The sequence below is a fragment of the Mchenga conophoros genome, linkage group LG20, assembly GCF_057382185.1.
Source record: "Mchenga conophoros isolate Kocher_MC1m ecotype Shallow Benthic linkage group LG20, M_conophoros_male_GT1.1, whole genome shotgun sequence".
NCBI classification, from domain to species: Eukaryota; Metazoa; Chordata; class Actinopteri; order Cichliformes; family Cichlidae; genus Mchenga; species Mchenga conophoros.
The window spans coordinates 28,341,294-28,368,064 of record NC_140545.1 but is presented as its reverse complement, the minus strand read 5'-3'; the positions used below and the strand labels follow the sequence as shown (position 1 = coordinate 28,368,064).

Here is a 26,771-nt window from a genome sequence, read left to right as displayed (position 1 = left end):
AAATCATGTTAATTAAAAAGCCATGTAAACCATGCTTCTGTTTTGTATTTCAGCCCAAGGAATCGAACAAGAATTTTCTCCTTTTTCCTTAAAAGCGAGCAAACTGCGATAGATATGGAATGAGATTCTAAATTGTCTGACTTTAGATTTTTTTCGCATTTCCATGCAAACACTTTAATTTCTCAGAACTAACCGAGCACTACCACTGATAGAATGGCTGCAAGGCTTTTGAGGGTTCAATCTCAAAACCATAATAACCCCGTTCAGATAGTAAACTAGATAAACGTGTTGGTTTTTTCATCTATGCTCAGTTCGTGATAAAACATAAACTAGCGTACTGCCACAACACGGAATACTCATGCGTGGATCTGCCACAGGGTCCCTCTGTATGAGTAGGGCGAATAATTGAAGCTCACGGCCTTATCAATAAGCAGCCCCACGCGTGAGTACCGTCCCATCTGAAAATAAAAACAAATCCAGCATGCTGGCTCAATCTCCGCGAGCTACTTTCTCTCCCCACCAATCAGCGCGCCGCAGCTGCACGCTAAGCCACGCCTTCTGTTCTCTTGAGCTGGAACATTTTGTTTATCGTGCCAAAGAAGTTGTTACAGCTTCGATGTGGCACGATTGTGTTCACTGTTAACACGCAGACTTTTTACATATCAAAGCACGCAGATAGAAGTAAGGACGTCGTAGCGTAGTGCAGGGTTAGAGTAATGACAAAGAAAGACGTCCAGCCTCCATGCTTACTTTTAACAAAAAAGAAGTTATGGATTCTAACGACGGTAGGAAGAGACGCAAGGTAAGCGGCTTTGTGCGGGGCTGCAGGCGGAGTGTGGCCGGAAAGATGAAACGAGAGATGAGCAAAGTCCTGCGCTCCATAGCGCTGGACGATAACAACCGTAAAGAGCTCGTGCAGGGGGAAGAGGACGACTACGACTGCTTCCCTATCGGTTTCCTCCGCAGTGACCTATTGGAGCCCCACTTAGTCGTGGCTCCCCGGTACAGCCTGCTACGAGAGGTCGGTCGTGGAAGCTACGGGGTGGTGTACGAGGCTGTAGCTCGGAAAACAGGGGCCAGGGTAGCGGTGAAGAGGCTGCAGTGTGACGCCCCGGAGAAAGTGGAGTTGGCGCTAGCCGAATTCTGGGCCTTGACGAGCTTGGAGAACCGACACCAGAATGTAGTCCAGCTGGAAGAGTGTGTCCTGCAGAGGAACGGTTTGGCCCAGAAGATGAGCCACGGAAACAAGAAATCCAAGCAGTATTTGCGGCTCGTGGAGACTTCACTCAAAGGTACACACGCTGCTGTTAGCCGTGCAGTATCACCAGTACAGTAATGAAAGTACAGGAGCTGCTGTTGGAGCTTGTGTCGTGGTGATTTTACCGGCCTAAGAAATGCAAACTTTACGGTGCACCGTGTTAAAGCCTCGATGTCTCATCTGAGATGTCTCATTCAAGATCTAAGCAGAATGAGAAACGACAAAAGGCCATATTTAAATACCGCTGAAGTTTGGTAGTTACTGATAGGCAGTGTTAGCAGTATTGTGAGCCTGGTTTATTATTTATTCTATTTGACACAATGAATTTTTACACTCCGTTACAAATAAGAGAATGCTGCTGAGTTCACCAAAGTGCTGTAGACATAAGTTAAAAGGTGCAGGTTTCATTCACTAAAGAGCATTTAAAGCCAACTTCGTTGCAGCCTGCCGTGACGTCACTCCACTACTACCTATAGAAGGCACAGAAAAGTACACGCTGCTGCCCTGCTCACGAGAGAACACAGTGTACTACTTACAGCCTGCCCTTGTTAACTGAAATGTGACATGTTAAATAGCAATATTACAGTGCACTGTCAATGGCAGAGTTGTTACATTTTTAACTTAATATGATCAGTGCAATTTTAACCTATTTATCATATCGTTTGTTTACATTCATCAGCCCAGAGATACATTTAGTGATGTTTAAATGTGTCTTCAACAAACTGAAATTTAACATCATCTAACATCTTAATGCTGATGTTAAAAGCTGGGTTCTGAACAGGCCCAGTTTACAGTCTTGTTTTCTTTTAATAGCTTGCCTGTTATGTAAGTGTCACCACTGAGGCTCTCTGAATAAAATATTAATCCTAAGCTGGGATCTCTTGGATCCATCAAGCAATGACAAAGAACGCTTGTAGATTTGAAACATTGAGAAGGATTTGATTTGTATCTTTTTGGCCCATCAGCTTTTGTCGTGATCCACCTAACAAGTTTTTCAAATGCAGTCAGTGATCATGACACAAGCATGATAACTGAGTGCAGCCTTTGCTTAATGCCTGTGAAAATCTAGCAAATTCAATGTTATCATTGTGGACAGGTAATGGTCTTTGAAGTGATGAGAAAGTAAATAACTCCCAGTGTCAATAGGAGCATGATTTGGTAATTTACCAGGACCTGTACAGAATGTCAGCTAATACTGGTGTATGGCAGCTACAGTATATTGATCATTTGGGCATTATGTAAACTGATAAGTCTTATCTGTCTATACTGTAACAATTCTTTAAGAACTAGAAATACAAGATTTTGTTCAAAGTAGTTTTCAAAAACCTCTGTACCCAGTTTGATCTGGCTTTAATAATGTTCATACAGTACACATCAGTCCTCATAGGTCCCCATAACTAAAAGATTAGAAGTTTGAAACCTCAAGCACAGCTTTATTTTGAGTGGCGCAGCTAAATGTGTCAGCAGATTGTGATCTGTTGCATGCAATCACAAACCAGTGACAGTACTTTTCCCTCCCTTCCTCTTTAAACGGTCCCACAGTGTACCATAACAGTAGCTTTTACCAGAATCTTGCAGTTGACTTTTAAAATTTTCTTTCCTGGAGAAAGAAATGGCGTGACTTGTTTGAGTCAATGACGGATTTTTCTTCAATGCTGGTCACTGTCACGGCAGGGAGCACGACCGGGTTTAACTGCTCAGCAGCTGACTTCATTTCGGTGTTTGACAGTCTTCATCCCACTGTTCATATCTGCTCCCTTTGTTGTTGCAGGAGAACGTATCCTGGGCTACTCGGAGGAACCATGTTACCTTTGGTTTGTTATGGAGTTTTGTGACGGTGGGGACCTTAACCAGTACATTTTGTCCCGCCGGCCTGATCCCCAGACCAACAGGAACTTTATGCGCCAGCTGACCAGTGCTGTGGCTTTCCTGCACAGGAACAGTATCGTCCACCGCGACCTTAAACCAGACAACATTCTTATCTCACAGAAGTCTGGTTTTCCTATTCTTAAAGTGGCTGACTTTGGACTCAGTAAGGTTTGTGCTGGTCTGACCTCCAGAAACGGTGAAGAACATCCCATAGCAGGAGCAGGTGCCAGAGGGAGCATCCAGAACAGCTCGGTCAACATAAACAAATTCTGGTTGTCATCAGCCTGCGGCTCGGACTTCTACATGGCTCCTGAGGTGTGGGAGGGTCACTACACAGCCAAGGCTGACATCTTTGCTCTGGGCATCATCATCTGGGCAATGATCGAAAGGATTACTTTTATTGATGCAGAGTCCAAGCGTGAACTGCTGGGTACTTATGTTCGGCAAGGCTCGGAAATTGTCCCTGTTGGGGAGGCTTTGCTGGAGAACCCCAAGATGGTGCTCCATATTCCTCAGAAGGCCAGAAGCTCCATGTCTGAGGAGGAGAAGAAACTCCTCCACGAGATGCTTGCAGTAAACCCTCAGGACCGACCGGACGCCCTCCAGCTGGAGGTGCGGATGAACCAAGTCACATGTGCTGTTTGACAGACAGCACCTCCTATAACCTCTTATTTCCCTTACCACTCAAAGAAGGGACCTTTCAACTTCCCAGGTAAGATTCATGTCTTTATAAACCATGACCTCATCTGTCTGTTAGGAAAGGAAGCACATTAACAAAAAAATGTTGTAACAGAAGAACTGTAATGCCAAGATTAATTGTTGTTGTTATCATGTGGTTAAATTAAACTTAATTTGTTAATCAGAGTTCACCAGAGGCCTGGCAGAGGTTAACATTTACTTACCTAATACATGCTGTGGGAAAGAGACGGTAAAGTGCTTAAATCGTATAGAATAAAGAACTATGAGTCGATGATTACATGTGGTTGGGAGTTTAAATTGCTGAGTGGTCAATAAGGCCAGAAATGCCAGTCCATTTCATACTGAAGGTGAGCTTACTTATATCTTGGTTGCTACAGTACACAATCCTTCAGTTAAGAAATGTCCATTTCTTAATGTCCATTAATGTGCCGCTCAGGTGCGTCTGCCTCCCCTGCAGACCACACCCCGTTACACACACTAACGTGGTAAAATACATATTTAGGCAGAATTTTGCAAATATCCATTTTTTATTTTTTAGCAGCATAGTGCTTTTTTCCTATTATTCTTTTTTTTAAAAAGTCAGGTCAAGGCTCCAAAAGCCCAAAGGCGATATAAGGGTGGCGGCTCACAACAGTTTTTGTTTGCGACATGGATCATTTTAGTTCAGCTGGGTGTCTTTCCTTTTGTTATATTTCTTTAAGAGTTCAAAATGTTAAATAAATAAAAAAAAGTCATTTTCTTTGTAGCACTTCATGGATTTCATAAGCAACACACCTTAGTTGTTCACACAAAGCATAAAGGTAAAAAACAATATATACAGTGTTATCTTCATTTTAGATGTCAAAGTATTTGCGGCTCCCAGTGTTTTCTTTACATTGAACCCGGGTCCAAATGGATCTTTGGGTCTTAAAGGTTGCTGACCCCCTGTCTTAGAAGATTGATCGAGTAGATTGTGGACCATTTCTGTGGGACGAAAGACAAATTAGGCAGCATCTGATTAAAAATAAAATAAAATAATGAATTCATAATTTTGTCTTTGACTTCGTTATTTGTCACAATGTATTTGGCAGTCTGCAGAGGGCAAACTATTTTTGTGCCACATAGAGCTGGGCGATATATCGAGTTTTTAAAAAATATCGATATATTTTTATACGAGATATAAGATGTGACAATATCCTTTATATCGATATAGTCTATGTTACGTTATAATTATACTTGTGGAGCCGCAAGTTTGCCTCTCTTTCGTCCACTTTCGTCTTTACGCAACGTTACTCGGCCTCGCCTCTCCTTCACTGAACACAACTCCCCCTCCTCCCCCATCGCTTCACCTGCAGGAAGCGACAAGATGGACACAGCAAATCTCCGTTAACGAGTTACTGCGCATCGCCCCGTGCGTGGGGCTGGACGGCGTCAACGTGTTAGCTAGCTAACCACGCTAACGAGCTAACCACGCTAACGCCATGCAGCCCAGAGGTGCTGCACGGACTAAAATCCTTTCATTTTCTCAAAAGTTGACAGCGCGCCTTATGTATGAATTCTGGTTGTGCTTGATGGCCGCGAACCGATTTTATGTGGAACACGGCGCTCAGCAATCTGTCAAAAAATGTTTTAGTACGACTTTAGTAAGCTACGGAGCTGCACCGCTTGATGGATTGTCGGAGCATTACGGCTGAGCCTCGCGGAGTGATACGTACTGTGCTTCAACGTAATATTACCCTACTGTGTATAAGGACCATAAATGGCACCTGTTAAGAGACGTGGTTGCGAAGCGGATTACAAACTCCAGGCTGTCAGTCACGCAGTACAAGTTGGGAACAGAGCAGCTGTGAAATCTGTCTTTGTTATTGTGCTCAGCGTCTTTTAGTTTACATTTTGACTGCACAATTGTGAGCTTTTTGTTATGCACAAAAACAACATTGTTTTCTTTTATTTATGGAGCATTATTATTTAATAAATGCTCAGAATTTATTTTTGAGTAAATTTTATGTACATCTGCTCTATGTTAATAAGTGCCTGTGTGACATCTGGGACACAGCTTTGACTAAGAACTCTCTTTTTGTTCTTACTTTATGGCTTTAAAAAAATATATCGAGATATATATCTTATATCGCCATCCAGCTAAAAAATATCGAGATATGAATTTTGGGTCATATCGCCCAGCCCTAGTGCCACATACATATAGAAAAGTTTCCCTGTCAGTATTGTTGATATCATTGCTTTGGTACAGCTTGCATTTGTCATACGTAACATAAGGGTCACCAACATTTTTATCTGTGATGGAATTTTGTTTGACTCGCCATTAAATACGAATTGACGAATTTGGGGAAAAAAGCACAGTGGGCTTGGGTACAGGCTTTTTGTTACTAACTATAACCCAAGAGCCAAGTTATAATTAATTATAATGACGCGTTTGAAAATGAATTAGAAAAGCAGTTATCTCTGTCCTCTGCTGATCTCTTGATCCATGGGAACCAAAGCCTCAGGTGACATCCTAGACCTGTCCCTTCACTTCACATACACCCAACTTCTGCTGACGTCTTGCCAGAGCTTCGCACGTCACTGCAGGATTAACTGAGGTAAAAATATCTCCGTATTCAAAATGAGGGATTCATTTTAAATGATCGTGTTTGACAGAACAAGTCTTGCTTAAAATGAACGAACAAATACAAAAGCGTTTATGGTAGGTGAGAGGAGGCGTGTCCATGTCCTCAGGGGAGAGGAGAGGGTGGTTCAGGAAGACTGCTGCGTGATCAGTACTGGGAACCAAACGGGGTACAACCCTGGCCTGAGGGCAAACAGCGTGTGTGTGTGTGTGTGTGTGTGTGTGTGGGAGGGAGAGGGGGGGCAGTGTGAGAGTGAATCAGAAAGCGTTGAATAAGCCTTCTGGATCTTTGGCATTTGTACAGTAAATGTGTTTTATGTGGTTTGTTTTCACACCTGACAGTTTTGGAAAACACTGACTTCAGTTTTTATCACCACAGAGACTGTTCAATAAACCTCTCGTGATACACAGCCTGGCTTATTTATGATCAGTGAAAACTTGGCCTGACCTTATGCTCAGTGTTGTTCTGAAGAGGGTGATATGTAAATCTCACTTTGGATTATTCTGAAAATGATTAAAAACCCCACAATGTTCCCTGCTTTAGCCCTAACTCGTACCACTTTACCCAGCTCTTTCATACTTGGTTATGTGCCTTTGTGATCAGTGTGCAGTGGGAAACACCAGGGCATCAAACAGATTTTAATATTAGACAAAGATAAGCCAACAACTAATGTCTACAAATGAACATAATTCAACAATAACAAAGAGACTGAGCAAAAATCGCAAAGCTGAAAACCACTGTAGACCAAAAAGAATGCAAAGGCTCATCTCACATTTCCAGATGTTTCTTAATAAAAAACATCTGGATGAGCCACAAGATATTTGAAAATATTTTGTTGACTAATAAAACAAAGGTTAAACTTTCTAGAAAGTTTTCATCCCATTAAACCTGACATAAAAACGTACATAGCATTTCAAATAAAGAACACCAACAGTCAAACATGGTAGTAGCATGGTGCTCTCTACCAGAACATCCTGAAGGAGAATGTGCAGCCATCTGAAGCTCAGTTTTTGCAGCAGGGCGATGACACCTGAAGTCTACCTCAGAGTGACCCCCCCCCCCCCCCAAAATAAACCCCCTCAAAATATAGATTATAGTCAAAGTCCAGCATTAAAATCCTATTGAAATGCTTTGGGGTGACCTTAAACAGGCAGTTTATGTTAGAAAATCAGTGTGGTTGAATTTAAAAAATTCTGCAAAGAAAACTTGGCTAAAATTCCTCCAAAGTGAAAGACATTTATCGCAAAAACCTTGATTGAACTTCTGGTAGCCAAGGTTTGCACAACCAGCATTAGGTAGGTAGTTTTTCATTTAGGCCAGGACCAGTTGCGTTGGATAAATCTACATCCTGGACCTAGATATAGAAGCAGAGGAATGGTCAAGGGTGCAGCTAGCATCCTGGTATCAGTAGCACAGTTGGATACGTTAAACTGTGTTGTCAGGCTGCTGAAAGCTGATGCCTCTCGTTTTAGGGCCCACTGTGGTGGGGCTCCAATCCAAGTAGAAATCCTTGACTGTTAATTTTCAGGGGAACTGACTGGAGCATGAGAGTAGTGATGTAACTTCTGAACCCAGCACCAAGATAAGCCAGCTTTTCAGGAGACTTGCCTGATTTGAGGGGTGGTTTTGAAGAGGGGAGGAGTAGAGCCAACGAAGGAGCTTTTGCTGGTGGGTAATCTTCATTTATTGAAGCTTATAAAGTTGCAATTTTGACAAGATGGCAAGCGAGTGACTGGAGCAGAGAGAAGAAATGTGCAGAATGAATGTGACAGACCTGATTATTGTTTGGTAGTGCCAATGGCTGCCTAATGGTCCTGCAGCATGGCACGTGGTGTTTGGTGTTGTGCTGTAACCATCCAGACAGCCTAAAGTTTGTTAGCCTTAAGTATTGACTACAACGTTTAGGCAAAATTTTATGCAAGTTGTTTTTCTGGAAAAGGGATAAAAAGTTTAAACATTAAAATTCAATTTTACTTGGATTAATCAGAAAATTGGCCTGAGATATTTCTACAAAGAGGTACAGAACAGTATCAAGCTTCCTAAGCTTGGTAATCCTTATCAGCCTTGTTTTTTTTCTAATCCTACAACCTGCTGATCCCTACTCAGTAGCTGAATCTTTGTGACAGTGTTTGTTGTTAGCAGTGTGGAGAGATGCTTAAACCTTAACTGGAAGACACTCATTCACTCACCCATTCAAATAACTGAATTCAGGTGTTCCAGTCACTTCCATCACCACAGGTGTGTAAAATCAAGCACGTTGGATTGTAGACTGCTTTTACAAACATGTGTGAAAGAATGAATTGCTCCCAGAAGCTCAGTGAATCCTAGTGTGACACTGCGCCACCACCTGTGCAACAAATCCAGCTGTGAAATGTCTTTGCTCTTGAGAATTTCAGTCAACTGATTGTTGTTATTATTACAAAGTAGAAGCAACTGGGAACGCCAGTGCCTCAGCCACAAAGTGATAAGCCACGTAAAATCACAGAGCGGGGTCAGGCGATGTTACGGTGCATAATACGCCGAGGTCGCCAACTTTCTGCAGAGTCAGTGTAGCTCAGGAAGTCAAGCAGCTCGTCTACTAATGCGAAGGTTTGACTGCTTCAGTTCGCATGTCAGATATTTGTGAATGGTAGATAGGAAGCACTTACTCATTGAAAAACGCATGTTTGAATGGGTGTGACTAAGTGGATGTACAAAGAGCTTTGAGTACTCATGTAGAGTAGTGCCATATAAGAACCAGTCCATTTACTCGCTGCAGACTTCCACACTTCAAGTGACCTTTATATTAACTGAAGAACAGTGCATAGAGAGCAGCTGCATCAAGCCTTACCAATGCACTGCAAAAGTGTTGGAGACTGTAGTTTAGTCTCACTGACTGCTTTGTTCTTCTTTGTTTGTTTTAATACGAAAGCTTACATGAAAAGGAACAGACTGTGTTTTTTCCTGTTTTGGAAGTGGATAACATCCATATTCCTGCCCTGTCGTGCACTGCAAACAGGACAGCATTGTAGCCTACCCACTGTAGATATATCAGGACAACATTGTAAAATTATGGATTATTTTATTCATAATATCAGGATAGAATAACTACTTTTGCGGCAGTGTGTGCATGAAAATGTCCTGGTGAGATTGTTTAGAATGAAAACCTTTTGTAGTGCATCAAATGGCTGTTCAGGCGATGCTCAGCGACCTAAATCATTCTCCTGTTTGTTTGAACTTGAACTCTCCACTTGCCTGGATTAAGCATTCAGCTCCACAGTACTGTTCGCTGTCACAGACCTCATTCTGTGACATAAGGTCTCTCAGACCTGAAGATGCCACTGCATGTTAGCTTCCTGTCGCAGACTGGCCTCATTCTCTCGTGTCATGATTGGATAGCATGTTACGCAACAGGAACGGCTCACAGCATGGCTGTGGTTCAGTGGAAAACCCTGAGGGATTAGTGTTTGTAAGCACACAGAGAGAAGGGGAGGCTGTAGTTTTTGCTGCTTGTGCATATTTACTGGATATCAGGACATGTTTGACTGAGGGAGAAACCATCACACTCACCAATTTCAGACCAACGAGGAAAAGCACAATGTGTTGAATCTGTGGCTATCTTATGATCTCTCATCCAGTCAGCACGACGATGATGTCTTATTTTCTATTAATGAGATGTAGAAAGAATAAAAAGCTTGTGTGTGTGTGTGTGTGTGCGCGTGTGCGTGCGTGTGTACAGGTAAATGAGCTTTGCAATGTGAGCTCTGGAAAACTGAAAACTGCATGTGCCTGTATACAAGTCATTTGTACTGAGTGATGAGCACAGACTTGGAAAGTAACTGAGAGTAAACAAAAAACACAAAGTAAAATTACTGCTCAGCGTTTTCTTGCTGAATGAGTTCATCTGGATGCAGCAGTGTGGTAACTGGAGATCATAGAGGAGGAAAAAATGCTCTTGATGCGACTTAAATTTTCTCAACTTAACAACAATATTGTTACAACCACGTCGTGTTTGACGCACAACATGGTTGTAAATGAAGGTTGGGCGATTGGACGATATATCGATGATAGGCTGAGCGTTTCACTGATGGTTTTTACAAGAGATTTATTTATTTGCCCATGAGTAAATTTGCTAATAATGTTGGTCGAAGCTAACCGAAGCAGTCGATGGGAAAAATGATAGCGCTGAAGAGTGCGCCCAAACGTTTGTTTACTTAAACTCACAACAGAAAAAAAGAACGGCAGCAGCCTACGTTCAGAAATAAACAAAAAGATTTTATTGAAATAAAAACCCACAATGGTGCGGAGGGAAACAACGAGAAGCTTTCTTCTTTTTTCCACTCTAACCTTATCTGCTTACAGACCAAACAACAGATACAAAAAGTCAGTTAAAAATCAAAATATTTATCACCAATCGTCAGTTTTTGGACTGACGACTGTCGGTTGGAAAACTGTTACATATTCTCCAACCTTATAGTAAATACCTGGGAGGCTCACTTAGGCTGCCAGAAACTGGAAAGTCCAGGCTAACAAGCCACCAGCTCAGTCATGTGTGATAGGCAAATCACTCCTTGTGTGATTCAAATGAGCATTTTGTTATGTGTGCAGTGAGTCTTCTCATTTGTGATTACACTGACAGTCCAGAATACAGTCTGTTGGCTGTCAGATACAAGGAGAGATTCATGGCATTTTCCTTCTCTTTAAAAATGCTCCATCTTAGTACTTTGTTTTCAGTTCTGTTGTTACAGGTGGATAAAATCAAGCACGCTTACTTTTACAAGTTGAGAGGGCTGAGTAACAACAAAAACTGAACATCAGGAACTTTATGGCTGGACTGCTCCTGTGAGTGTAATGTGTAGGTGGCCCTTTGAATCTAAATTCAAAGGTTTAAGCCCTTTATATCTGGTTTTCTTTATGTGCAATTAATTACTTTCATTCTAATTCTGAGCATTGTGTGGCGTATGACATTTCAGAATACTATAAATCATCATTATAGGACAATTTAACAAATATAGATTATTAAATATTATTATAGTGCAGGCTTCTGTCTTACAACATGATCATCACGTTCTCCAGTTTCCCCTGAAGGTGAAGTAGAGCAGCTCGCCTGCTAAGTGGAAGGCTGGCGGTTCAGTGCCTGCATGCCAAACATCTGTGGGTATGAACCCCAAGTGAACATTAGGTATAGAGAAAACATGCTTGTGTATATGAGGCGCTTTGCATGCATGTTTCCTTGTATAGAGAAATGTGGCGTATGCAGAGAATGATTCTGATTTACTAACATGCACAAGGCGGGTGTGTAAGAATGTTTCCACCCACGTGTCATTTGCGCTGTGGTCAGTAACATACAACATGGATACATGTGTTTTTGTGTTGTCTTCATAAAGGACATAGTTTGAAAGGTGGCATCGGATGACCGGGGTGGAATATTTAGTGACATGAGTCAGCATTGATGTCCATGTGCGTTGTGCGTGACATCCCCTAATCCACCCCCACCCGCTCCTCTGCTGGACAATGAGATGAGAGTGCTGCTTTTGGTTGATGGCTTATGGGAGCTTTGGTCAGGAACATTTTGTCTTCTTGTGTGCAGCCGTGTGTCACTGCTATCCAGTCCAGAGCAGTGTAAGCTTCTGTACTGCACACACGTACGGTCCTTACTTTCAGGAATTCTTTTGATTTCATATGAGCTTTTTCAGCATGTTGTCCTTGCCACGGACACAAGAATGCTTATGTGCTATAAAGACAATGCGTTTGATGCTTTCACTCTTCATATGGCTTTTAGTACTCTAAAACAGAGAGGATGCTGATTGTGGACAGCAGCCTGAAGGCACAGTATGCCATGTTATGTACGGGCTCAGAAAGCGTGGGCTATTACAGGGCGGCTGAGAAATGCTGAGAAGCAGTCTTTACGAGAGTTTGGGAGAAAGCGTGATGAGCACACTGGTTTGTTCTTATGTAACATTGTTGTAAAAACAGGCTAGCTGAGTGGCTGCAGCGCTTGTAAATATTTCCTTTGGGTCCTCGGGGCTCTGAGGAAGAACTGCAAAAACCAGTTCTTACACAAGTGATCACAACGAAGCACCTCACCGTGTTCTGTGGTGTATTCAGAAGCAAAAAGACTAAAAGCTCAAGCCAACCCCTGCTTCTAGGCTTGGATGTCTATAATTTACGATAGGCAACCTTCCTGTACAGCCCAGCAAACCACCTTTTCTCACAGTGAATAACATAGAGCCACATCTCTTCCACTCTGCTGTCTCCATTCACAGCAGCTGTGTTGGATCTAATGGTGTGTAAGCTCTTTACATGATGTTAATCTGCTGACAGTCTGCATGCCATCAACCACAGACTCACAACTCTGTGGTGGCGCTGTCATGCTTTGTTCTCCTGCTTATTTCTCTTTGGTTAAATGTTGCCAACTGTGGCTAACTTCATTTTGACTTGTAAATAATAAATAGAAACAGTTTGATCAGCAGAAAGTGAGGATTTTGACCAACAGGAAGAGGGTTTGACATGGTTTGATATCTTTGGGTTTTGAACCTTTGTTGGAACAGAACTACACATATTTCACAATAAAATAACAAACAATGACTGTAATACCTGCTGTAAGGTGGCTGAGGAAGTAGAGTAGATCATCTGCCAATCAGAAGGTTGGAGTGTTCTTTTCCCAATACTTCATATGAAAAAAAGCTTTGGGTGATCAGTTAAAGTAGAGGAGTGCTCTATAAATACTAGTCCATTTACGATTTGTCATGTTGGGATTGCACACTGGAAATCATGTGCTTCTTTTTCAGTTTCATCCATAGCTGTTGTTTGTGTCCCCTCATTCTTTGTGTTGTGGCACAGTTCCTAACATTTGTCCTGACATTTAACAGGGTTGCAGCATTAAAGGTCAGATTAGCATCACTCACATCCTAAATATCTGCTCATGAGAGAACAAATTTGTTGTGGTCAAATCATGGTTCAGTGGTTAAAACTCTCACAGCAGAAAGCTCCTGGTTTGAACGTTGGCCATTCTGTGTCAAGATTTCATCCAGATACGGCAGTTTTTTCCCACACCCCATAGATGACGACATTAATTTGAATATTCTATATTTGCCATAAATGAGATTTAGATAAGGTGTGCAGGATAAAGCAGTGTATGAATGTATGGTTAAATCTGGCTTGTAGTCTAAACTGCTTGGAGTGATAAGTAAGAGTAGAAAGTTGCTGTGTGTGTTTGCTGCCTCTGGCAGTCCTACCACTTCCTGTAAGATACTGGTCTCCACTGCTGCTTTTTAATGAGGCAGTCTGCCTTTGAGTTATAAAACAAGAGGAGGCAGCAGGCCGTAGTTCTGTCCAGGATATACTGAGCTTCCACCTGGCCTGTTTTCTTTATTACACTTGCTTATAAAGAACGTTAAACAGAATAATTACATGTTGAATTCAGTGAAAGTGGAGTTTCACATTTTTAACCTTTTTATTTTAACGACGGCTAGTTTCAGGACGAGAAAACACGACTAACTAGACTTAAAGCGTTGATTTCTCTAATGGTAACACAATGTGCTGTTTAAAACTAGCGATGCTACCTTCATTTGACTTCCAGTGTGGATTAAACACACAGGGAAAACCTCTGTGCAGCACCTCATGCTCCAATCAGACAGCGAAGAAGAAAAAATACACTTAAAATGCTAAATATTATATGAAAACATATTTATACCAAAAAATTTTTACAGTATATTAAAATATGACAAATTAACATCTGAAAAATAAATGGCGACTGAAAGTGTTGCACATTGTGCCGGGCATTATGGATGCACATTGTTCTATGTTCCATTATGCTATTTTTACTCCCGTAGTTTTTGTGAAATATTTTCTTTCTCTATACAAAGTAAAATAATTTAGGCATCTTACATCTTAAACTTAGCACTGTGTGTTTGTACTTGTCTATTTTCCCCCATTTATACCCTTTGTATTACTACATTTATTGCTCATGTCAGACGTGTGCGTCCTGCTAAGCTGATCCACTTTTGTCCATAGCGTGTGCTGTGATGTTATGCAACATATGAAAAGAGGAACAAAGCGCTGCCAGCCTGAGCTGTTGCATGTCAGCCGGTGAGCTATTATTAGAGCAGTTCTGAACCAAACATGGACACATCCAACAGCAGGAAGTATGGCTGTGTGCGGCAGTGCTGTCATTTTTACTGCAGGTAGACACATACAAATGTGCACCATTCTACTTTTGCACCCAGTGACCTCAGTGCCTTTGCTATAGCATCCCTGTGCAGTGCACATTTCTTTTCGTTATAGTAGTTTGCAGAGCTCTTCAGACGAAACGCCTCTGTTATAGGGTTTGATTCAGAAGAGATCTAAATCATTTTGCATGCCACATATTACAGTGAGAGAAAATAGTTGATCTGCTGCTGAATTTGTAAGTTTGGTCAAGAAATGAATAGTCTCTATATTGATAGTTTCATTTTGATAGAGAGGGACAGAATATCAATCAAAAATCCAGAAAACATCTATTTTGAAAGTTATGGATTGATTTGTACGTCATTGAGTAAAATCAGTAATTGATCCTCTATAAAGTAGCCAGAGTTCTGATTGGCTGTGTACCCATGCAATACACAGATTACAGATTGTCAGTCAGATACTCCTGATCTCAACACATACGTTGAGATCAGGAATGAACATTAGGGATAAGAGACCTGCACAATGCTGGAATGGGCTACAGACAATTAGCAAGATCTGTTGGTGCGAGTATTCAGAACTGGAAGAAATACACTGCTCAGAAACATTTTAATCAGATTCTAGCTTCAAGTCAATGAAATGTCTGAGATATTGATCTCATCAATTAGTTCAGTTGTATTTATATAGTGCAAAATCCCAGGAGGAGTCGTCTCAATGCGCTTTATATAGAAAGGTAAAGACCCTACAATAATAATAATAATAAAACATACCACCAAGGCAACAAAGGTGTGGTTAAAGAAAATTAATGTCATCGAGTGGCTTAGCCTCCCCCTCCCCCAGGAAATCTGTGGAGGGAGGTGATGCTTCAAGTTGTCGAGTGTAATCCAAGAAACCAAATAGTCTGGCTGACATTCTGTCTCTACTACTATAAAATTAGAGACTGTTCTTTGGAAGTAAGCAAAGTTACAAATTCAGACGAGTATCAAATAATTTTCCTCTAGTGGATTCATTATATTGGAATTATACTCAAAAGAAAACGAGTCTTACCTGGCGGGCTTGACTAAACTAGTTTGTGTTTTCTAATTTTTTTCCAACCTGTTCTGGCTGTGCGAATAAATATGCGAATAAACATGCAAGGCAAGGCAAATTTATTTGTATAGCACAATTCAACAACAAGGTGATTCAAAGTGCTTTACAGAGACATTAGAAACAAAAACAAATAAAAAGCATGATTTAAAATTGATTAAAACAAGCAAACAAACAAACTAACTAAACACACACATTTCACACCTGTTCGCGCGATCTGAACCGTTTTCGTAAGGGGAGCTACCAGTCCTTCTGTGGACGAGTTACTTTCTATTTTAAATTCCCTGAATTTAAAATACTCTCTAGACCCAGTCTAGACCCAGCTGGGGAGCTACCCAGAGCTCTAAACCCACTTAACAAACAAACAAACAAACAAACAAGTATATAAAATCAAAACAGATAAAATCAAAACAGATAAAATCAAAACAGATAAAATCAAAACAGATAAAATCAGTAGTTAATGTAAGTTTTTAAATTTAAGCTTAACAAACAAACAAAACAGTATATAAAATCAAAACAGATAAAATCAGAAATAGATAAGATCAGTAGTTAGTGTAAGTTTTGAAATTTAAGCTTAAAAGTGTGGATTTGGTGCTTTATTCAAATGCAGCTGAGAACAGGTGAGTCTTCAACCTGGATTTAAATAAACTGAGTGTTTCAGCTGATCTGAGGCTTTCTGGGAGTTTGTTCCAGATATAAGGAGCATAAAAGCTGAATGCAGCTTCTCCGTGTCTGGTTCTGACTCTGGGAACTGATAAAAGACCGGATCCAGATGACCTGAGGGATCTGGAAGGTTCATACTGGGTCAGGAGGTCTCTGATGTATTTTGGCCCTAAACCATTCAGAGCTTTATAGGCCAGCATCAGAACTTTAAAGTCTATCCTCTGACGGAATAAACATGCGAATAAACATGCGAATGTTTCAATCTTGTGACCTTTATTGTACATTGTGGAAAAGAAGATCTGGTGATTTCAATAGGTTTGCAGATGTTTAACTTAAACTCACGTGATAGTTCACTCCGCTGTACTTTTTAGATTACAAAGTGATGTTGTATATTTCTGCTGATGACTTAATCAGTATAATTGTCACGGTTTGCACTGGCAGACTGTGTGGAGGGAGAAAGAGGACCCAAATGCAGACACTTGGAACGAAACTATAATTTAACAAAAGGCAAGCCGTCTATTTGTGGCGGGGAAAGGTACAAAACAAAAAGGCAGATGCACACTGAGGCGAAACTAACTAGAACTAAGCTGGGAGAAACTAAACACAACAAAGAACAAAACCTTGAATATGATTAAAAACCTGAGCATGGAAAAACACGGAGGTGTGGACATGATGAGAACTCAGCAGACAACCTGACAACGAATGAATGAAAACGCAGACCAAATGCACACAGGAGATCAGGGGATGTGAAACTAAACACAATGAACATGGGACACCAGACCTCTTCAAAATAAAACGGGAAACGTAATGAGATGCAGACATGAAACACATGAAGGGTGAGGGAGACTTAAACACCGAGGAATCTAAGAAACGATGAACTATAACAGGACAACATTGGTAATACAGAAATGAACTTAGATAATCTAATGAACGTAAACATAAACATCAAAATATATTACATCTCAAACCACTGGGTCCAGTGACCCATTATGGTGACAGTATTATTACTTTTGCTACTGATTTGTTCTTTCTGAAATGACTTTTGCTCCTTTATGCTGACCTGCTAATTCTTTGTCCCTACATCTGTGTCCTACACAGGTATCGACTCCAGTGGAAAAACGGACCCTGACAAGCTGAATTGTGAGGAATCTTCAATCATAATTTAAGCACAGAGTCACAGACTGCTCACTCCAAAACAGTCTGGACCAGTCTGCAAGTCAAACCACAACGACGCACTTCCAACTCCACGTAGTTCCAACACAGTCACTGTGGTGCTTTGGACTGGGGACGAATGGAGCACATAGTTTCTCTGAGAGCGACCTGGGCATGAAACTGTGCGTCTGTTTTGTAGTGGTGGACTTTTGTTCCCATCCTTCCCAGTATAGGCCTGTTCTTCCTTAATTGTGTAAGGTCTGTGACTGTGGCACAGGTTACTGTTTGTCATTGCACTCTACTGTACCAGTATTCAATCATTGTACTAATGATAGCAGTAGCTGTAAACGGTTGACATTCACCTCCCAGTGCAACCTTGTGCCTTAACAATGATGTACACCAAGTGCACTTTGATTTCTAAAACTATTTTGTGGGTCGCTTTTGAAAGTTCACACCAAGAAGGAAATTTACTGGAATCACTTTCATCTCATGTAAGCTGAGCAACTGAGTCTTCTGCTTTCAGTGGGGTTTGACACAATATTCCAGGCTGCATTAATATCATATGGGAAAGTGCCCCCCTCTGTCCAAACACTGAAGCACAATCATGAAACTGAAGCTGAGACATTGATTTAAACCAATGACAGGTGAAGTGATTAATGTTGATTACATTGAGGTCAGTTCTACAGCACAGTGAGTAGCACTGTTCCCAACGTCTGGTTTCATGGAGGCCCTCTCAAAACCATCGGGGCCCGAGGCATCCCAACATGCTAATGCCAGACACAACAGGACACCCCCAGAGTTTCTTCCTGTCAGTGTCCTGACAGGTCGGAGGTGTTTCGGGGTCGTGATCAGTGTCGCACTGGAGAAACACTGTGCGCATATGATCAGTTCTGTGCTCTAAAGGAAAAGTAGCAGGCCTGTATCAGCTCCACACAACCCTTCAGCAGGGAGTTCACACTATCCTATTGGCCGTTTGTTCCTGATTAATCCAAAGAGCACCTGATGGAAAAGCGCATCTATGTGGTAACGTGTAGTCATCCATGTTGAAAAGATACTGAGGATGGTTCTGTATTCTTTTGAATGGTGCAGCATGAATCATGTGTATCGGGTCATATCTAAGCAGCACTGACCTGTTTATGGCAGAAGGACCTCTGATTAGCATCTGGAGACCATTCCCCAAACCAGCCACTGAAGTGTGTTAGACTCTTTGCAGTGTCGAGTGATGCTGTGGTTGGACAGACGCTTGTGGTTGGCTGATCGGAGCCCCTGTAACTCCTGGGAAACTTCTGGGATTTTTGACTTGATTTGTGAAAACTGGTCACTCCAGAAAATGAATAAAGCCATGGGGCTTGAAGGAAAAGAGCAAAATACAACACAGCAACTTTAGAAGGAGAGCGCAGTGTTAGATAGCTCTTCTAGCCTTCACTCCAGCATAGACCCGAGGAGCTCCTTTGGCTTTCACATCGCTGTATTACATGGTAGTATAATACAGTAGATTTTGAGGTGTTTTGTGATGTACCTCTACCTCATTCTCTGCACTCTGAAACCTCTTTCTTAGCTTTACTGTCTCTGTAGCAACCTTATCTTAGTCTGTGATACAAGACGCACTTTGAGTGGGATAGATTTTTACCTCAGACTCAATGACTTATTTTAATTCAACCTCTCACTGATATTTTTTTTTTCTTTTTTTGCTTAGTGACAACGAATCCCATTGTAACATCTACATCTGCAGGGTCTTCTGTCATAGATACTGTATAACAGAGCAATAAATATGTTGTCTTTAGTCAACAATGACAGATCCAGCTCAGAATAGTTTTAATGGCAGTTTGTGAAACAGACATAAATTTTAATTGGTTATGGTCATGGACATGAAGATGTGTGGGTAAGAAATAAATTAAACAAATGGTGACAGAAAGTCACAAGTCTACATACACAAACGCATAGATTGGATTGCTTAAAGTATTTCCATAAGAACAGTGTTTGAAGGCGGATTCGCCTGCAGAAACATTGAAACCTGGCCAAGCAGTGCGAGTCAGTGTTGTTGTGGGACCTCACAAACATGTTTGTAATGTTTACACACTTATAAACTCGTTGTGAAGCATACTGAGATGTGCACCCATACTAATTCCTTGGATCCATTTCTGAGAGCCGTTTGTGGTGAATGCTAACACAACTTGAATGTGTTATTAAATTTGTGGTGAGTTTAAACGTTTGGAGTTTTGCTAATAGGCTAGCGTAACATAGACTGTCTTCCTTTTAAATTTTTGGGTTGTTGAATCTCTCCTGCTGCTCAGGAGTTTTGGTCACATTCATTTTTCTATAAGCACTAAAGACGAGGTTGATACCAAACTGTTATTCCTAAAGGCTTTACACACCTGCCCTGCTGCCACTTTCTGTACGAGTTAGCTCGTTTAGTTCTCTCGAGACTCGTAACGATTCCACTTTAAAACACTTTACTATGCAAAATGGTTCTGCCACAATGTGAGCACCACACAGAGCCACACCGTTCACAAGCTGTTGTAAGATCTTGAATTCCTCTAGTGCTGATTTCCAGTGAGTGCAGAAATGTTTCTTTGACATGTTGTTACATAAATACTGTTTTTGTAACTAAAGCTGACAGGAGCCATTAGAGAACCAAGAAAGCATTGTTTTTCTGTAACTATGTAACTATTCTCGGAATAAATGGTTAAAACTGTAAATGTCTGCATCATGTGTGTTACGTGTGAACTTTATTTTGTTTACAAAGTCACATCATAGCTGTCTTCCTTATTGGATGAAAATCAGATTCTTTAACAAATGTAATATAATGTTGGGATTAGGGAAATAAGTTTAAAAAAGCATTTTAATTATGGTTGGGGGCAGAAAACTTTCAGAGTGAAAATAAATGTGAGTCAGTACAATGAAGTCATGGATGCAAGCATGCAGTCTGCATTTCCTCAGCTGAACCGTTTGACACTCAGGACAATTTTGTCAAACCACCGGAAAAAAACAACTTTATATATTCACTAGTAATTTAATATCTACAGTGGGGCAAAAAAGTATTTAGTCAGTGTCACGGGGTCCCCTTCCAGACCTCTCCCGGACAAACACAGGCGTAGTCGGTAAGGTATTAGTGTGGATACTTTATTTGAAACGGCCTCCCCAGTGCATAAAAAGATGGTTGCAAAGACATAAAACTGAGATCCGCGCTACACAGCCTGTATGTTACAACACACTCCCCTTCATATCCGGCTCGCCGTCTCTTATATCCCGTAACCCCTCCCCCTTGGCGTCACCACCAATTCTTTATTCTAACTTTAATCCCCGTCTCCCTCCCCCAGAATTTCTTTTTCATTATACACTCACAAAACATATACATTGATACAGGCTCTCAACTATTTCCCGGAAGTCTACCCGACTTCATATACACATTAACGGCCCACGTAATGAGGCCATTCTCATGACGGTCCAGACACACGTGAACTCATTATTTAAACCCCACACCCCCATACCATCGGCTTGCGTCACCCTGCACGATTGGCGATCCCCCCGCACGTCTCCCCGACCGACGCCCTTAACAAGTAAGTGGGAACCAAAATCTAGCCACCCCCGATGCGGCTCACAACTTGCTCCTCACCCCTTTTATTCCTCTACTCGGTCGTCAGAAAGATACGCCGCCCCGGGTGCCAAATCGAACTAATGGTGGCGATCTAATGGTGGCGGTGCCATACTCAGCGGACTCTGCCTTGAGACGGGTCACTCCGTCACATCATCCCCTTCCCCCCGGAGGTTGGCGATGTGCGGCAACCTAGAGAGGTAATCCACCACCACATTGAGCGTACCTGGTCTGTGCCGGATGGTGAACCTGAAAGGTTGCAGTGAGAGGTACCAGCGTGTAAGTCGGCTATTATGATCCTTCATGGACTGGATCCAGGTAAGCGCCCGATGATCAGTCTCCAACACAAACTCTCTTCCCAGTAAGTAATACCGGAGTTTCTCCAGCGCCCACTTAATCGCCAGAGCCTCCTTCTCCACCGTCGAGTAATTGGTCTCCCGCGGCAGCAGCTTGCGGCTCAGATATAGGATCGGGTGCTCCTCGCCCGGGTCCCCTTGAACCAACACGGCTCCCAGGCCGCTCTTGGAGGCATCCACCTGGACCAAAAACTGCTTCTTAAAGTCCGGACTCCAGAGCACGGGGGTCGAACACAGGCAAGTTTTCAGTCCCTGGAACGCCTGTTCACATGCTGTGGTCCATATGACCGGATTTCGTTGGTTCTTCCCCAGTAATGTCGTCAGCGGCGCTGCCATTGTTGCAAACTGGGGCACAAACCTTCGGTACCAACCAACCAGTCCCAGGAAAGCCCGCACCTCCTTCTTGGTGCGAGGCCGAGGACAATTCTGGATAGCTTCCACCTTATCCAGCTGCGGTCGCACCTCTCCTCGTCCCACCTGGTAGCCCAAGTAGCGAGTCTCCTGCCGCGCCCATTCACACTTCGAGGGGTTCAGAGTCAGCCCGGCCTTATGAATTCTTCCCAAGACCTCCGACAACTGCTGCATATGCTCCTCCCACGTGTGGCTGAAGATGACGACATCATCCAGGTAGTCCGACCTGGGTTAACGGAACACAGCGAAGGCGTCTCCTGCAGAATCTTCAGTAGCTCCGCAGCCTGCTGTGAGGTCAGATGAGTCAATACCGGAGACCTTGGATCCGTAGCCTGCTCAGGTTCACTCTGTCCTCCTCCGTGCACCACCCTGGCCATCAGTGCCTCCCTCGGAGCCGGACGGGGCTGCTCCACCCATTCCTTCAGGAGGTTCACATGGTAGGTTTGTTTCGGTTTCTTTTTTCCCGGATGATGGATCTCATACGTCACTGGTCCCATTCGGCGAAGCACGATATAGGGCCCTTGCCATTTCGCCAGCAGTTTACTGTTGGAAGAAGGGAGAAGTAACAGCACCTTTTGTCCGGGCTGAAACTCACGTTGCCGGGCCTGTTGGTCATACCAGATCTTCTGGCTTCGTTGAGCATCCCGCAGATTGGCTTCGGCCTCAGCCTGGTGCCGCTCCAACCGCTCTCTCATCTCCAGCACAAACTGCACCACCCCTTTCTCATTTGGAGCCACGGTCGAAGACTCCCACCCCTTTCGAACGAGATCAAGCGGCCCCTGTACCTCCCACCCATAGAGTAACTCAAAGGGGGAGAACCCCGTGGACGCCTGTGGAACCTCTCTATACGCGAACAAAAGAAAGGGTAACCACTGGTCCCAATCTTTTCCCGTGTCTGACACAAACTTCTGTAACATCCGTTTGAGAGTCTGATTAAACCTCTCCACCAACCCATCTGTCTGTGGATGGTACGGTGACGTCTTGATGGCCGAAACGCCTAACTGAGTGTGGAAGAGCTGCATTAACTTCGACGTAAAGTTAGTCCCTTGGTCGGTCAAAATCTCATCAGGTATCCCCACCCGAGAAAACAACTGTATCAGTGCGCGCAGAACATTAGGGGCTGTGATCGCTCGCAACGGAAACGCCTCTGGGAAACGGGTCGCGTAATCACACACCACCAATATGTACTGATAACCCCGACCACTTTTTACTAGTGGACCCACAATGTCCATAGCTACCCTACGGAAGGGGATAGAGATGACCGGCAAGGGTTGTAGCAGAGCCCGATCCGATTTGCGCGCTGGGCAAGTTTTCTGACACACAGGGCATGCACGACAGTACTTCTGTACATCCGTATACATTGACGGCCAAAAGAAACGCGTACTAACCCGTAAATAGGTTTTTTGGCGACCCAAATGGCCTGCCCAGGGGAGGGTATGAGCTAAATGCAGAATGAGAGGTCTACAACTAGCAGGGATCACAAGCCGCTGGTGGTCCCCATCAACTGCATACAACACATTTTTCTCAACCACAAACTTCTCTTTTCCTCCCCATTTCCCTGTTCCCCCTTCAGGCACATTAGCAAACAACACTTCCAACGTCTCATCCTCCCTTTGCAACACAGAAATATTTTCAGGTACATCCCATTTCATGTTCTTATTGCCCGGTCCCTGGGACCATAGCTGCTTCTCAAAGCGGCGTTGGCGACGAGATTTTCTCGGCCCTTTCGTGCCACCCTCGCACAGACTACTGTCCAAGTCTGGCAGGGGTTGGCATCCCGCCTTCGCCTGGGCCCTAGTGACCACTGGGCCTAACACCTTCATTTGAACATTCCCCGTTTCCCTCCCTTTTGTCTCTGTGTCCCGCTCTTCTTTTTCTTGCAACAAATCCATAAGCACAGGCACATCCATCCCCAGAATAACCTCTACCGGCAAATTCTGTACCACCCCAACAGACAATAAATATGGCTGGTCATTAATAGTCACTGTTATTTCCACCTTTGGGTAGGGATGTTTGTCACCATGCACACATAACACTTCTTCTTGTCGACTATAGTCCACACAGTTCACTGGTACCAAGCTTTGCTTAATTAATGACATAAAACTACCAGTGTCCAGCAAAGCAGTAACCTGCTGCCCATTTACCCTTACAGTTTTATAGCGTTGCCCCTCAGCTGGCTGGACCTTTGTTGGTTCCGCCTCCAGCCGAGGTGCATAGCAGGCCCCAGTGACTTTGGCCTTCCGGATGGGGCACACCGAGGCTTTATGGCCTGGCTGCTGGCAGTAATAACAAAGAAAGTCCTTACCCGCTCCTCGTAGAGTGGATACCTTGGGGGCCCCGGATGGCTCGGGGTTACTCTCCCGCTTCGGCAGACCCGCGGATTGCGGGGACGATCGCTGTGGCGTCCCAGCTGAGCGGACCGGGGCCGCTCCTCTCCGCGCATTGAAATACTGCGTCACCAACTTGGCTGCGGCCAGTCCGTCCGCGGGCTCATGCTCCCTCACCCAGGTCCTCACCTCCCCTGGAAGAACTCGAATTAGCTGCTCCAAAATAATCGCTTCTCCCATCTCGTCCTTCGTATGCTGCTCTGGTCGAAGCCAGCGCCGGTACAGTCCTTTCAGCCGGTAGTACGTCTCGGTGGGGCTCTCCCCAGGTGGAATAATATTAGAGCGAAACCGCTGCCGATACGTCTCCGGGGAAATGTCAAATTTAACTAACAAGGCAGCTTTTAAATCCTCATAACAGTGGGCTCTTTCTTCATCCATTGCGGTATAGGCCTCCAACGCCTTCCCCGCTAGCAACGGAACTAGCCGACAGGCCCATTCATTCTCCGGCCATCTCCAGGTCCTGGCCACCCGCTCAAAGCGCAACAAATAGTTCTCAATATCTTCCCCCATCTGGTACGGTGGAATCTTTGGCCCCTCCGATCGCCTCCACTCTCCGCCCGTCTGGTCGAGGCTGCTTGTCGTTGCCAGGGACTGGCGAGCCGGTTCCTCCAGTAACGACGGCCGGTATTCTCGCTGCCGGGCCGGGGTAGGCAGCACCATCCTGGGGCTACTCGCTGTTACCGTGCTCGGTGTAGCCGTAGCGGCCGTAGTGCTAGCTCCCGCTAACACTTGCCCTGAGCTCTGCTGACTAGCTGAATCCGCCGGCAACAGCGCATTAGGAGAGGGAACGGTCCTCAGCCCCCTGAGTTCTGCCAATAACACCGTCTCTCTCCTTTGCTGTCCCGCCAGGAAGTCCCTCATCATCGCAATCAGTTCTCCATCACGTGCTGCGGTCGAGGTTGTAGGCAACTCCGGACCAATCCTGCCGGAAATCTCCTCCTCCTCTGCTGAAGAAGACGACGCCGGCACTGTGTCCCACGCCAGCTCCTCTGCTGTCTTCTCCCCCGGAAGCTCATGCTGCTGGGACCGCAGCCCTGTGCGCTTCGCTGGGAGGCGCGTTTTCCTCTTCCGACTAGCCATCCCACTTCTGACACCATATGTCACGGGGTCCCCTTCCAGACCTCTCCCGGACAAACACAGGCGTAGTCGGTAAGGTATTAGTGTGGATACTTTATTTGAAACGGCCTCCCCAGTGCATAAAAAGATGGTTGCAAAGACATAAAACTGAGATCCGCGCTACACAGCCTGTATGTTACAACACACTCCCCTTCATATCCGGCTCGCCGTCTCTTATATCCCGTAACCCCTACACATTAACGGCCCACGTAATGAGGCCATTCTCATGACGGTCCAGACACACGTGAACTCATTATTTAAACCCCACACCCCCATACCATCGGCTTGCGTCACCCTGCACGATTGGCGATCCCCCCGCACGTCTCCCCGACCGACGCCCTTAACAAGTAAGTGGGAACCAAAATCTAGCCACCCCCGATGCGGCTCACAACTTGCTCCTCACCCCTTTTATTCCTCTACTCGGTCGTCAGAAAGATACGCCGCCCCGGGTGCCAAATCGAACTAATGGTGGCGATCTAATGGTGGCGGTGCCATACTCAGCGGACTCTGCCTTGAGACGGGTCACTCCGTCACAGTCAGCCACTGATTGTGCAAGTTCCCCCACTTAAAATGATGACAGAGGTCAGTAATTTGCACCAGAGGTACACTTCAACTGTGAGAGACAGAATGTGGAAAAAAAAATCCATGAATCCACATGGTAGGATTTGTAAAGAATTTATTCGTAAATTAGGGTGGAAAATAAGTATTTGGTCACCTCAAACAAGGAAAATCTCTGGCTCTCACAGACCTGTAACTGTCATGATCCTGGGTCCTTTTGACCCAGCATTTGTTTTCTCTTCGATTTTGGTTCTGTTCTTCCTCTGTTTAGTGTTTACTCTGTTCTGCCCGTGTGTTCCTGTATCTAGTCCGCGTTTCTTAGTTTGTGTCCCTTCATGTGCAAGTTCCTGTTTTATTGTGAAGGTCTGCGTCTTATGTGAGTGTTTTCAGTTGCCTCCCTAGTCTCGTTATGTTAATCACTCCCAGCTGTGTTTTCCACCTGTGTGTAATCTCCCTGTGTTCTCTGAGTGGTTGTATTTTCTGTCTTAGTAATTGCTGGTTCGTCTGTGTTGTTTCCCCTCGGTCTCCCTGCGTCTTCCCGTATGTATTTCCCCGGACCTCCCTGCATCCTCGTTTCTGGTTTGTGTTATTAGTTCTACCCAGTTTAGGTTTTCCTGTTTCATGGTACCCACACCATTGCTGTTTGTATTTTCGGTTGTCAAATAAACACTCACCTGTTTCAGTTCAGTTTCCAGTAGCTCCAGTGCCGCCTGTAGCGCAGGCCCCAGTAGCTCCAGTGCCGCCTGTAGCGCAGGCCCCAGTAGCTCCAGTGCCCCCGCTACCCGTAGCTCTGGCTCCAGTATCACCGGTTTCACTCATTCACTCCATGCAGGGAGAAAGTCTAATTTCACCTCAAGGTGCTTTTCATGGTTC

At 43.9% G+C, this 26,771-nt stretch overlaps 1 protein-coding gene across 1 annotated transcript; it reads left to right on the top strand.

Annotated features, from left to right (window-relative positions):
• The first annotated feature begins 575 nt into the window (after positions 1-575).
• stk35 (serine/threonine kinase 35) lies at positions 576-20,174 on the top strand. The gene is made up of 3 exons (XM_085258908.1): positions 576-1,292; positions 3,030-3,839; positions 17,422-20,174. The coding sequence occupies exons 1-2, from the start codon at positions 743-745 to the stop codon at positions 3,770-3,772; spliced, it is 1,293 nt and encodes a 430-aa protein (XP_085115034.1). The 5' UTR covers positions 576-742; the 3' UTR covers positions 3,773-3,839; positions 17,422-20,174.
• The last annotated feature ends 6,597 nt before the right edge of the window (positions 20,175-26,771 follow it).

What these genes read in the sequence shown, in the direction of transcription:
- stk35 (XM_085258908.1), top strand. Translation starts at nt 743, where the DNA reads ATGCTTACTTTTAACAAAAAAGAAGTTATGGATTCTAACGACGGTAGG. An exon ending in CGTGGAGACTTCACTCAAAG is followed by an intron (nt 1,293 to 3,029) that starts GTACACACGCTG and finishes TTGTTGTTGCAG; the next exon opens with GAGAACGTATCCTGGGCTAC.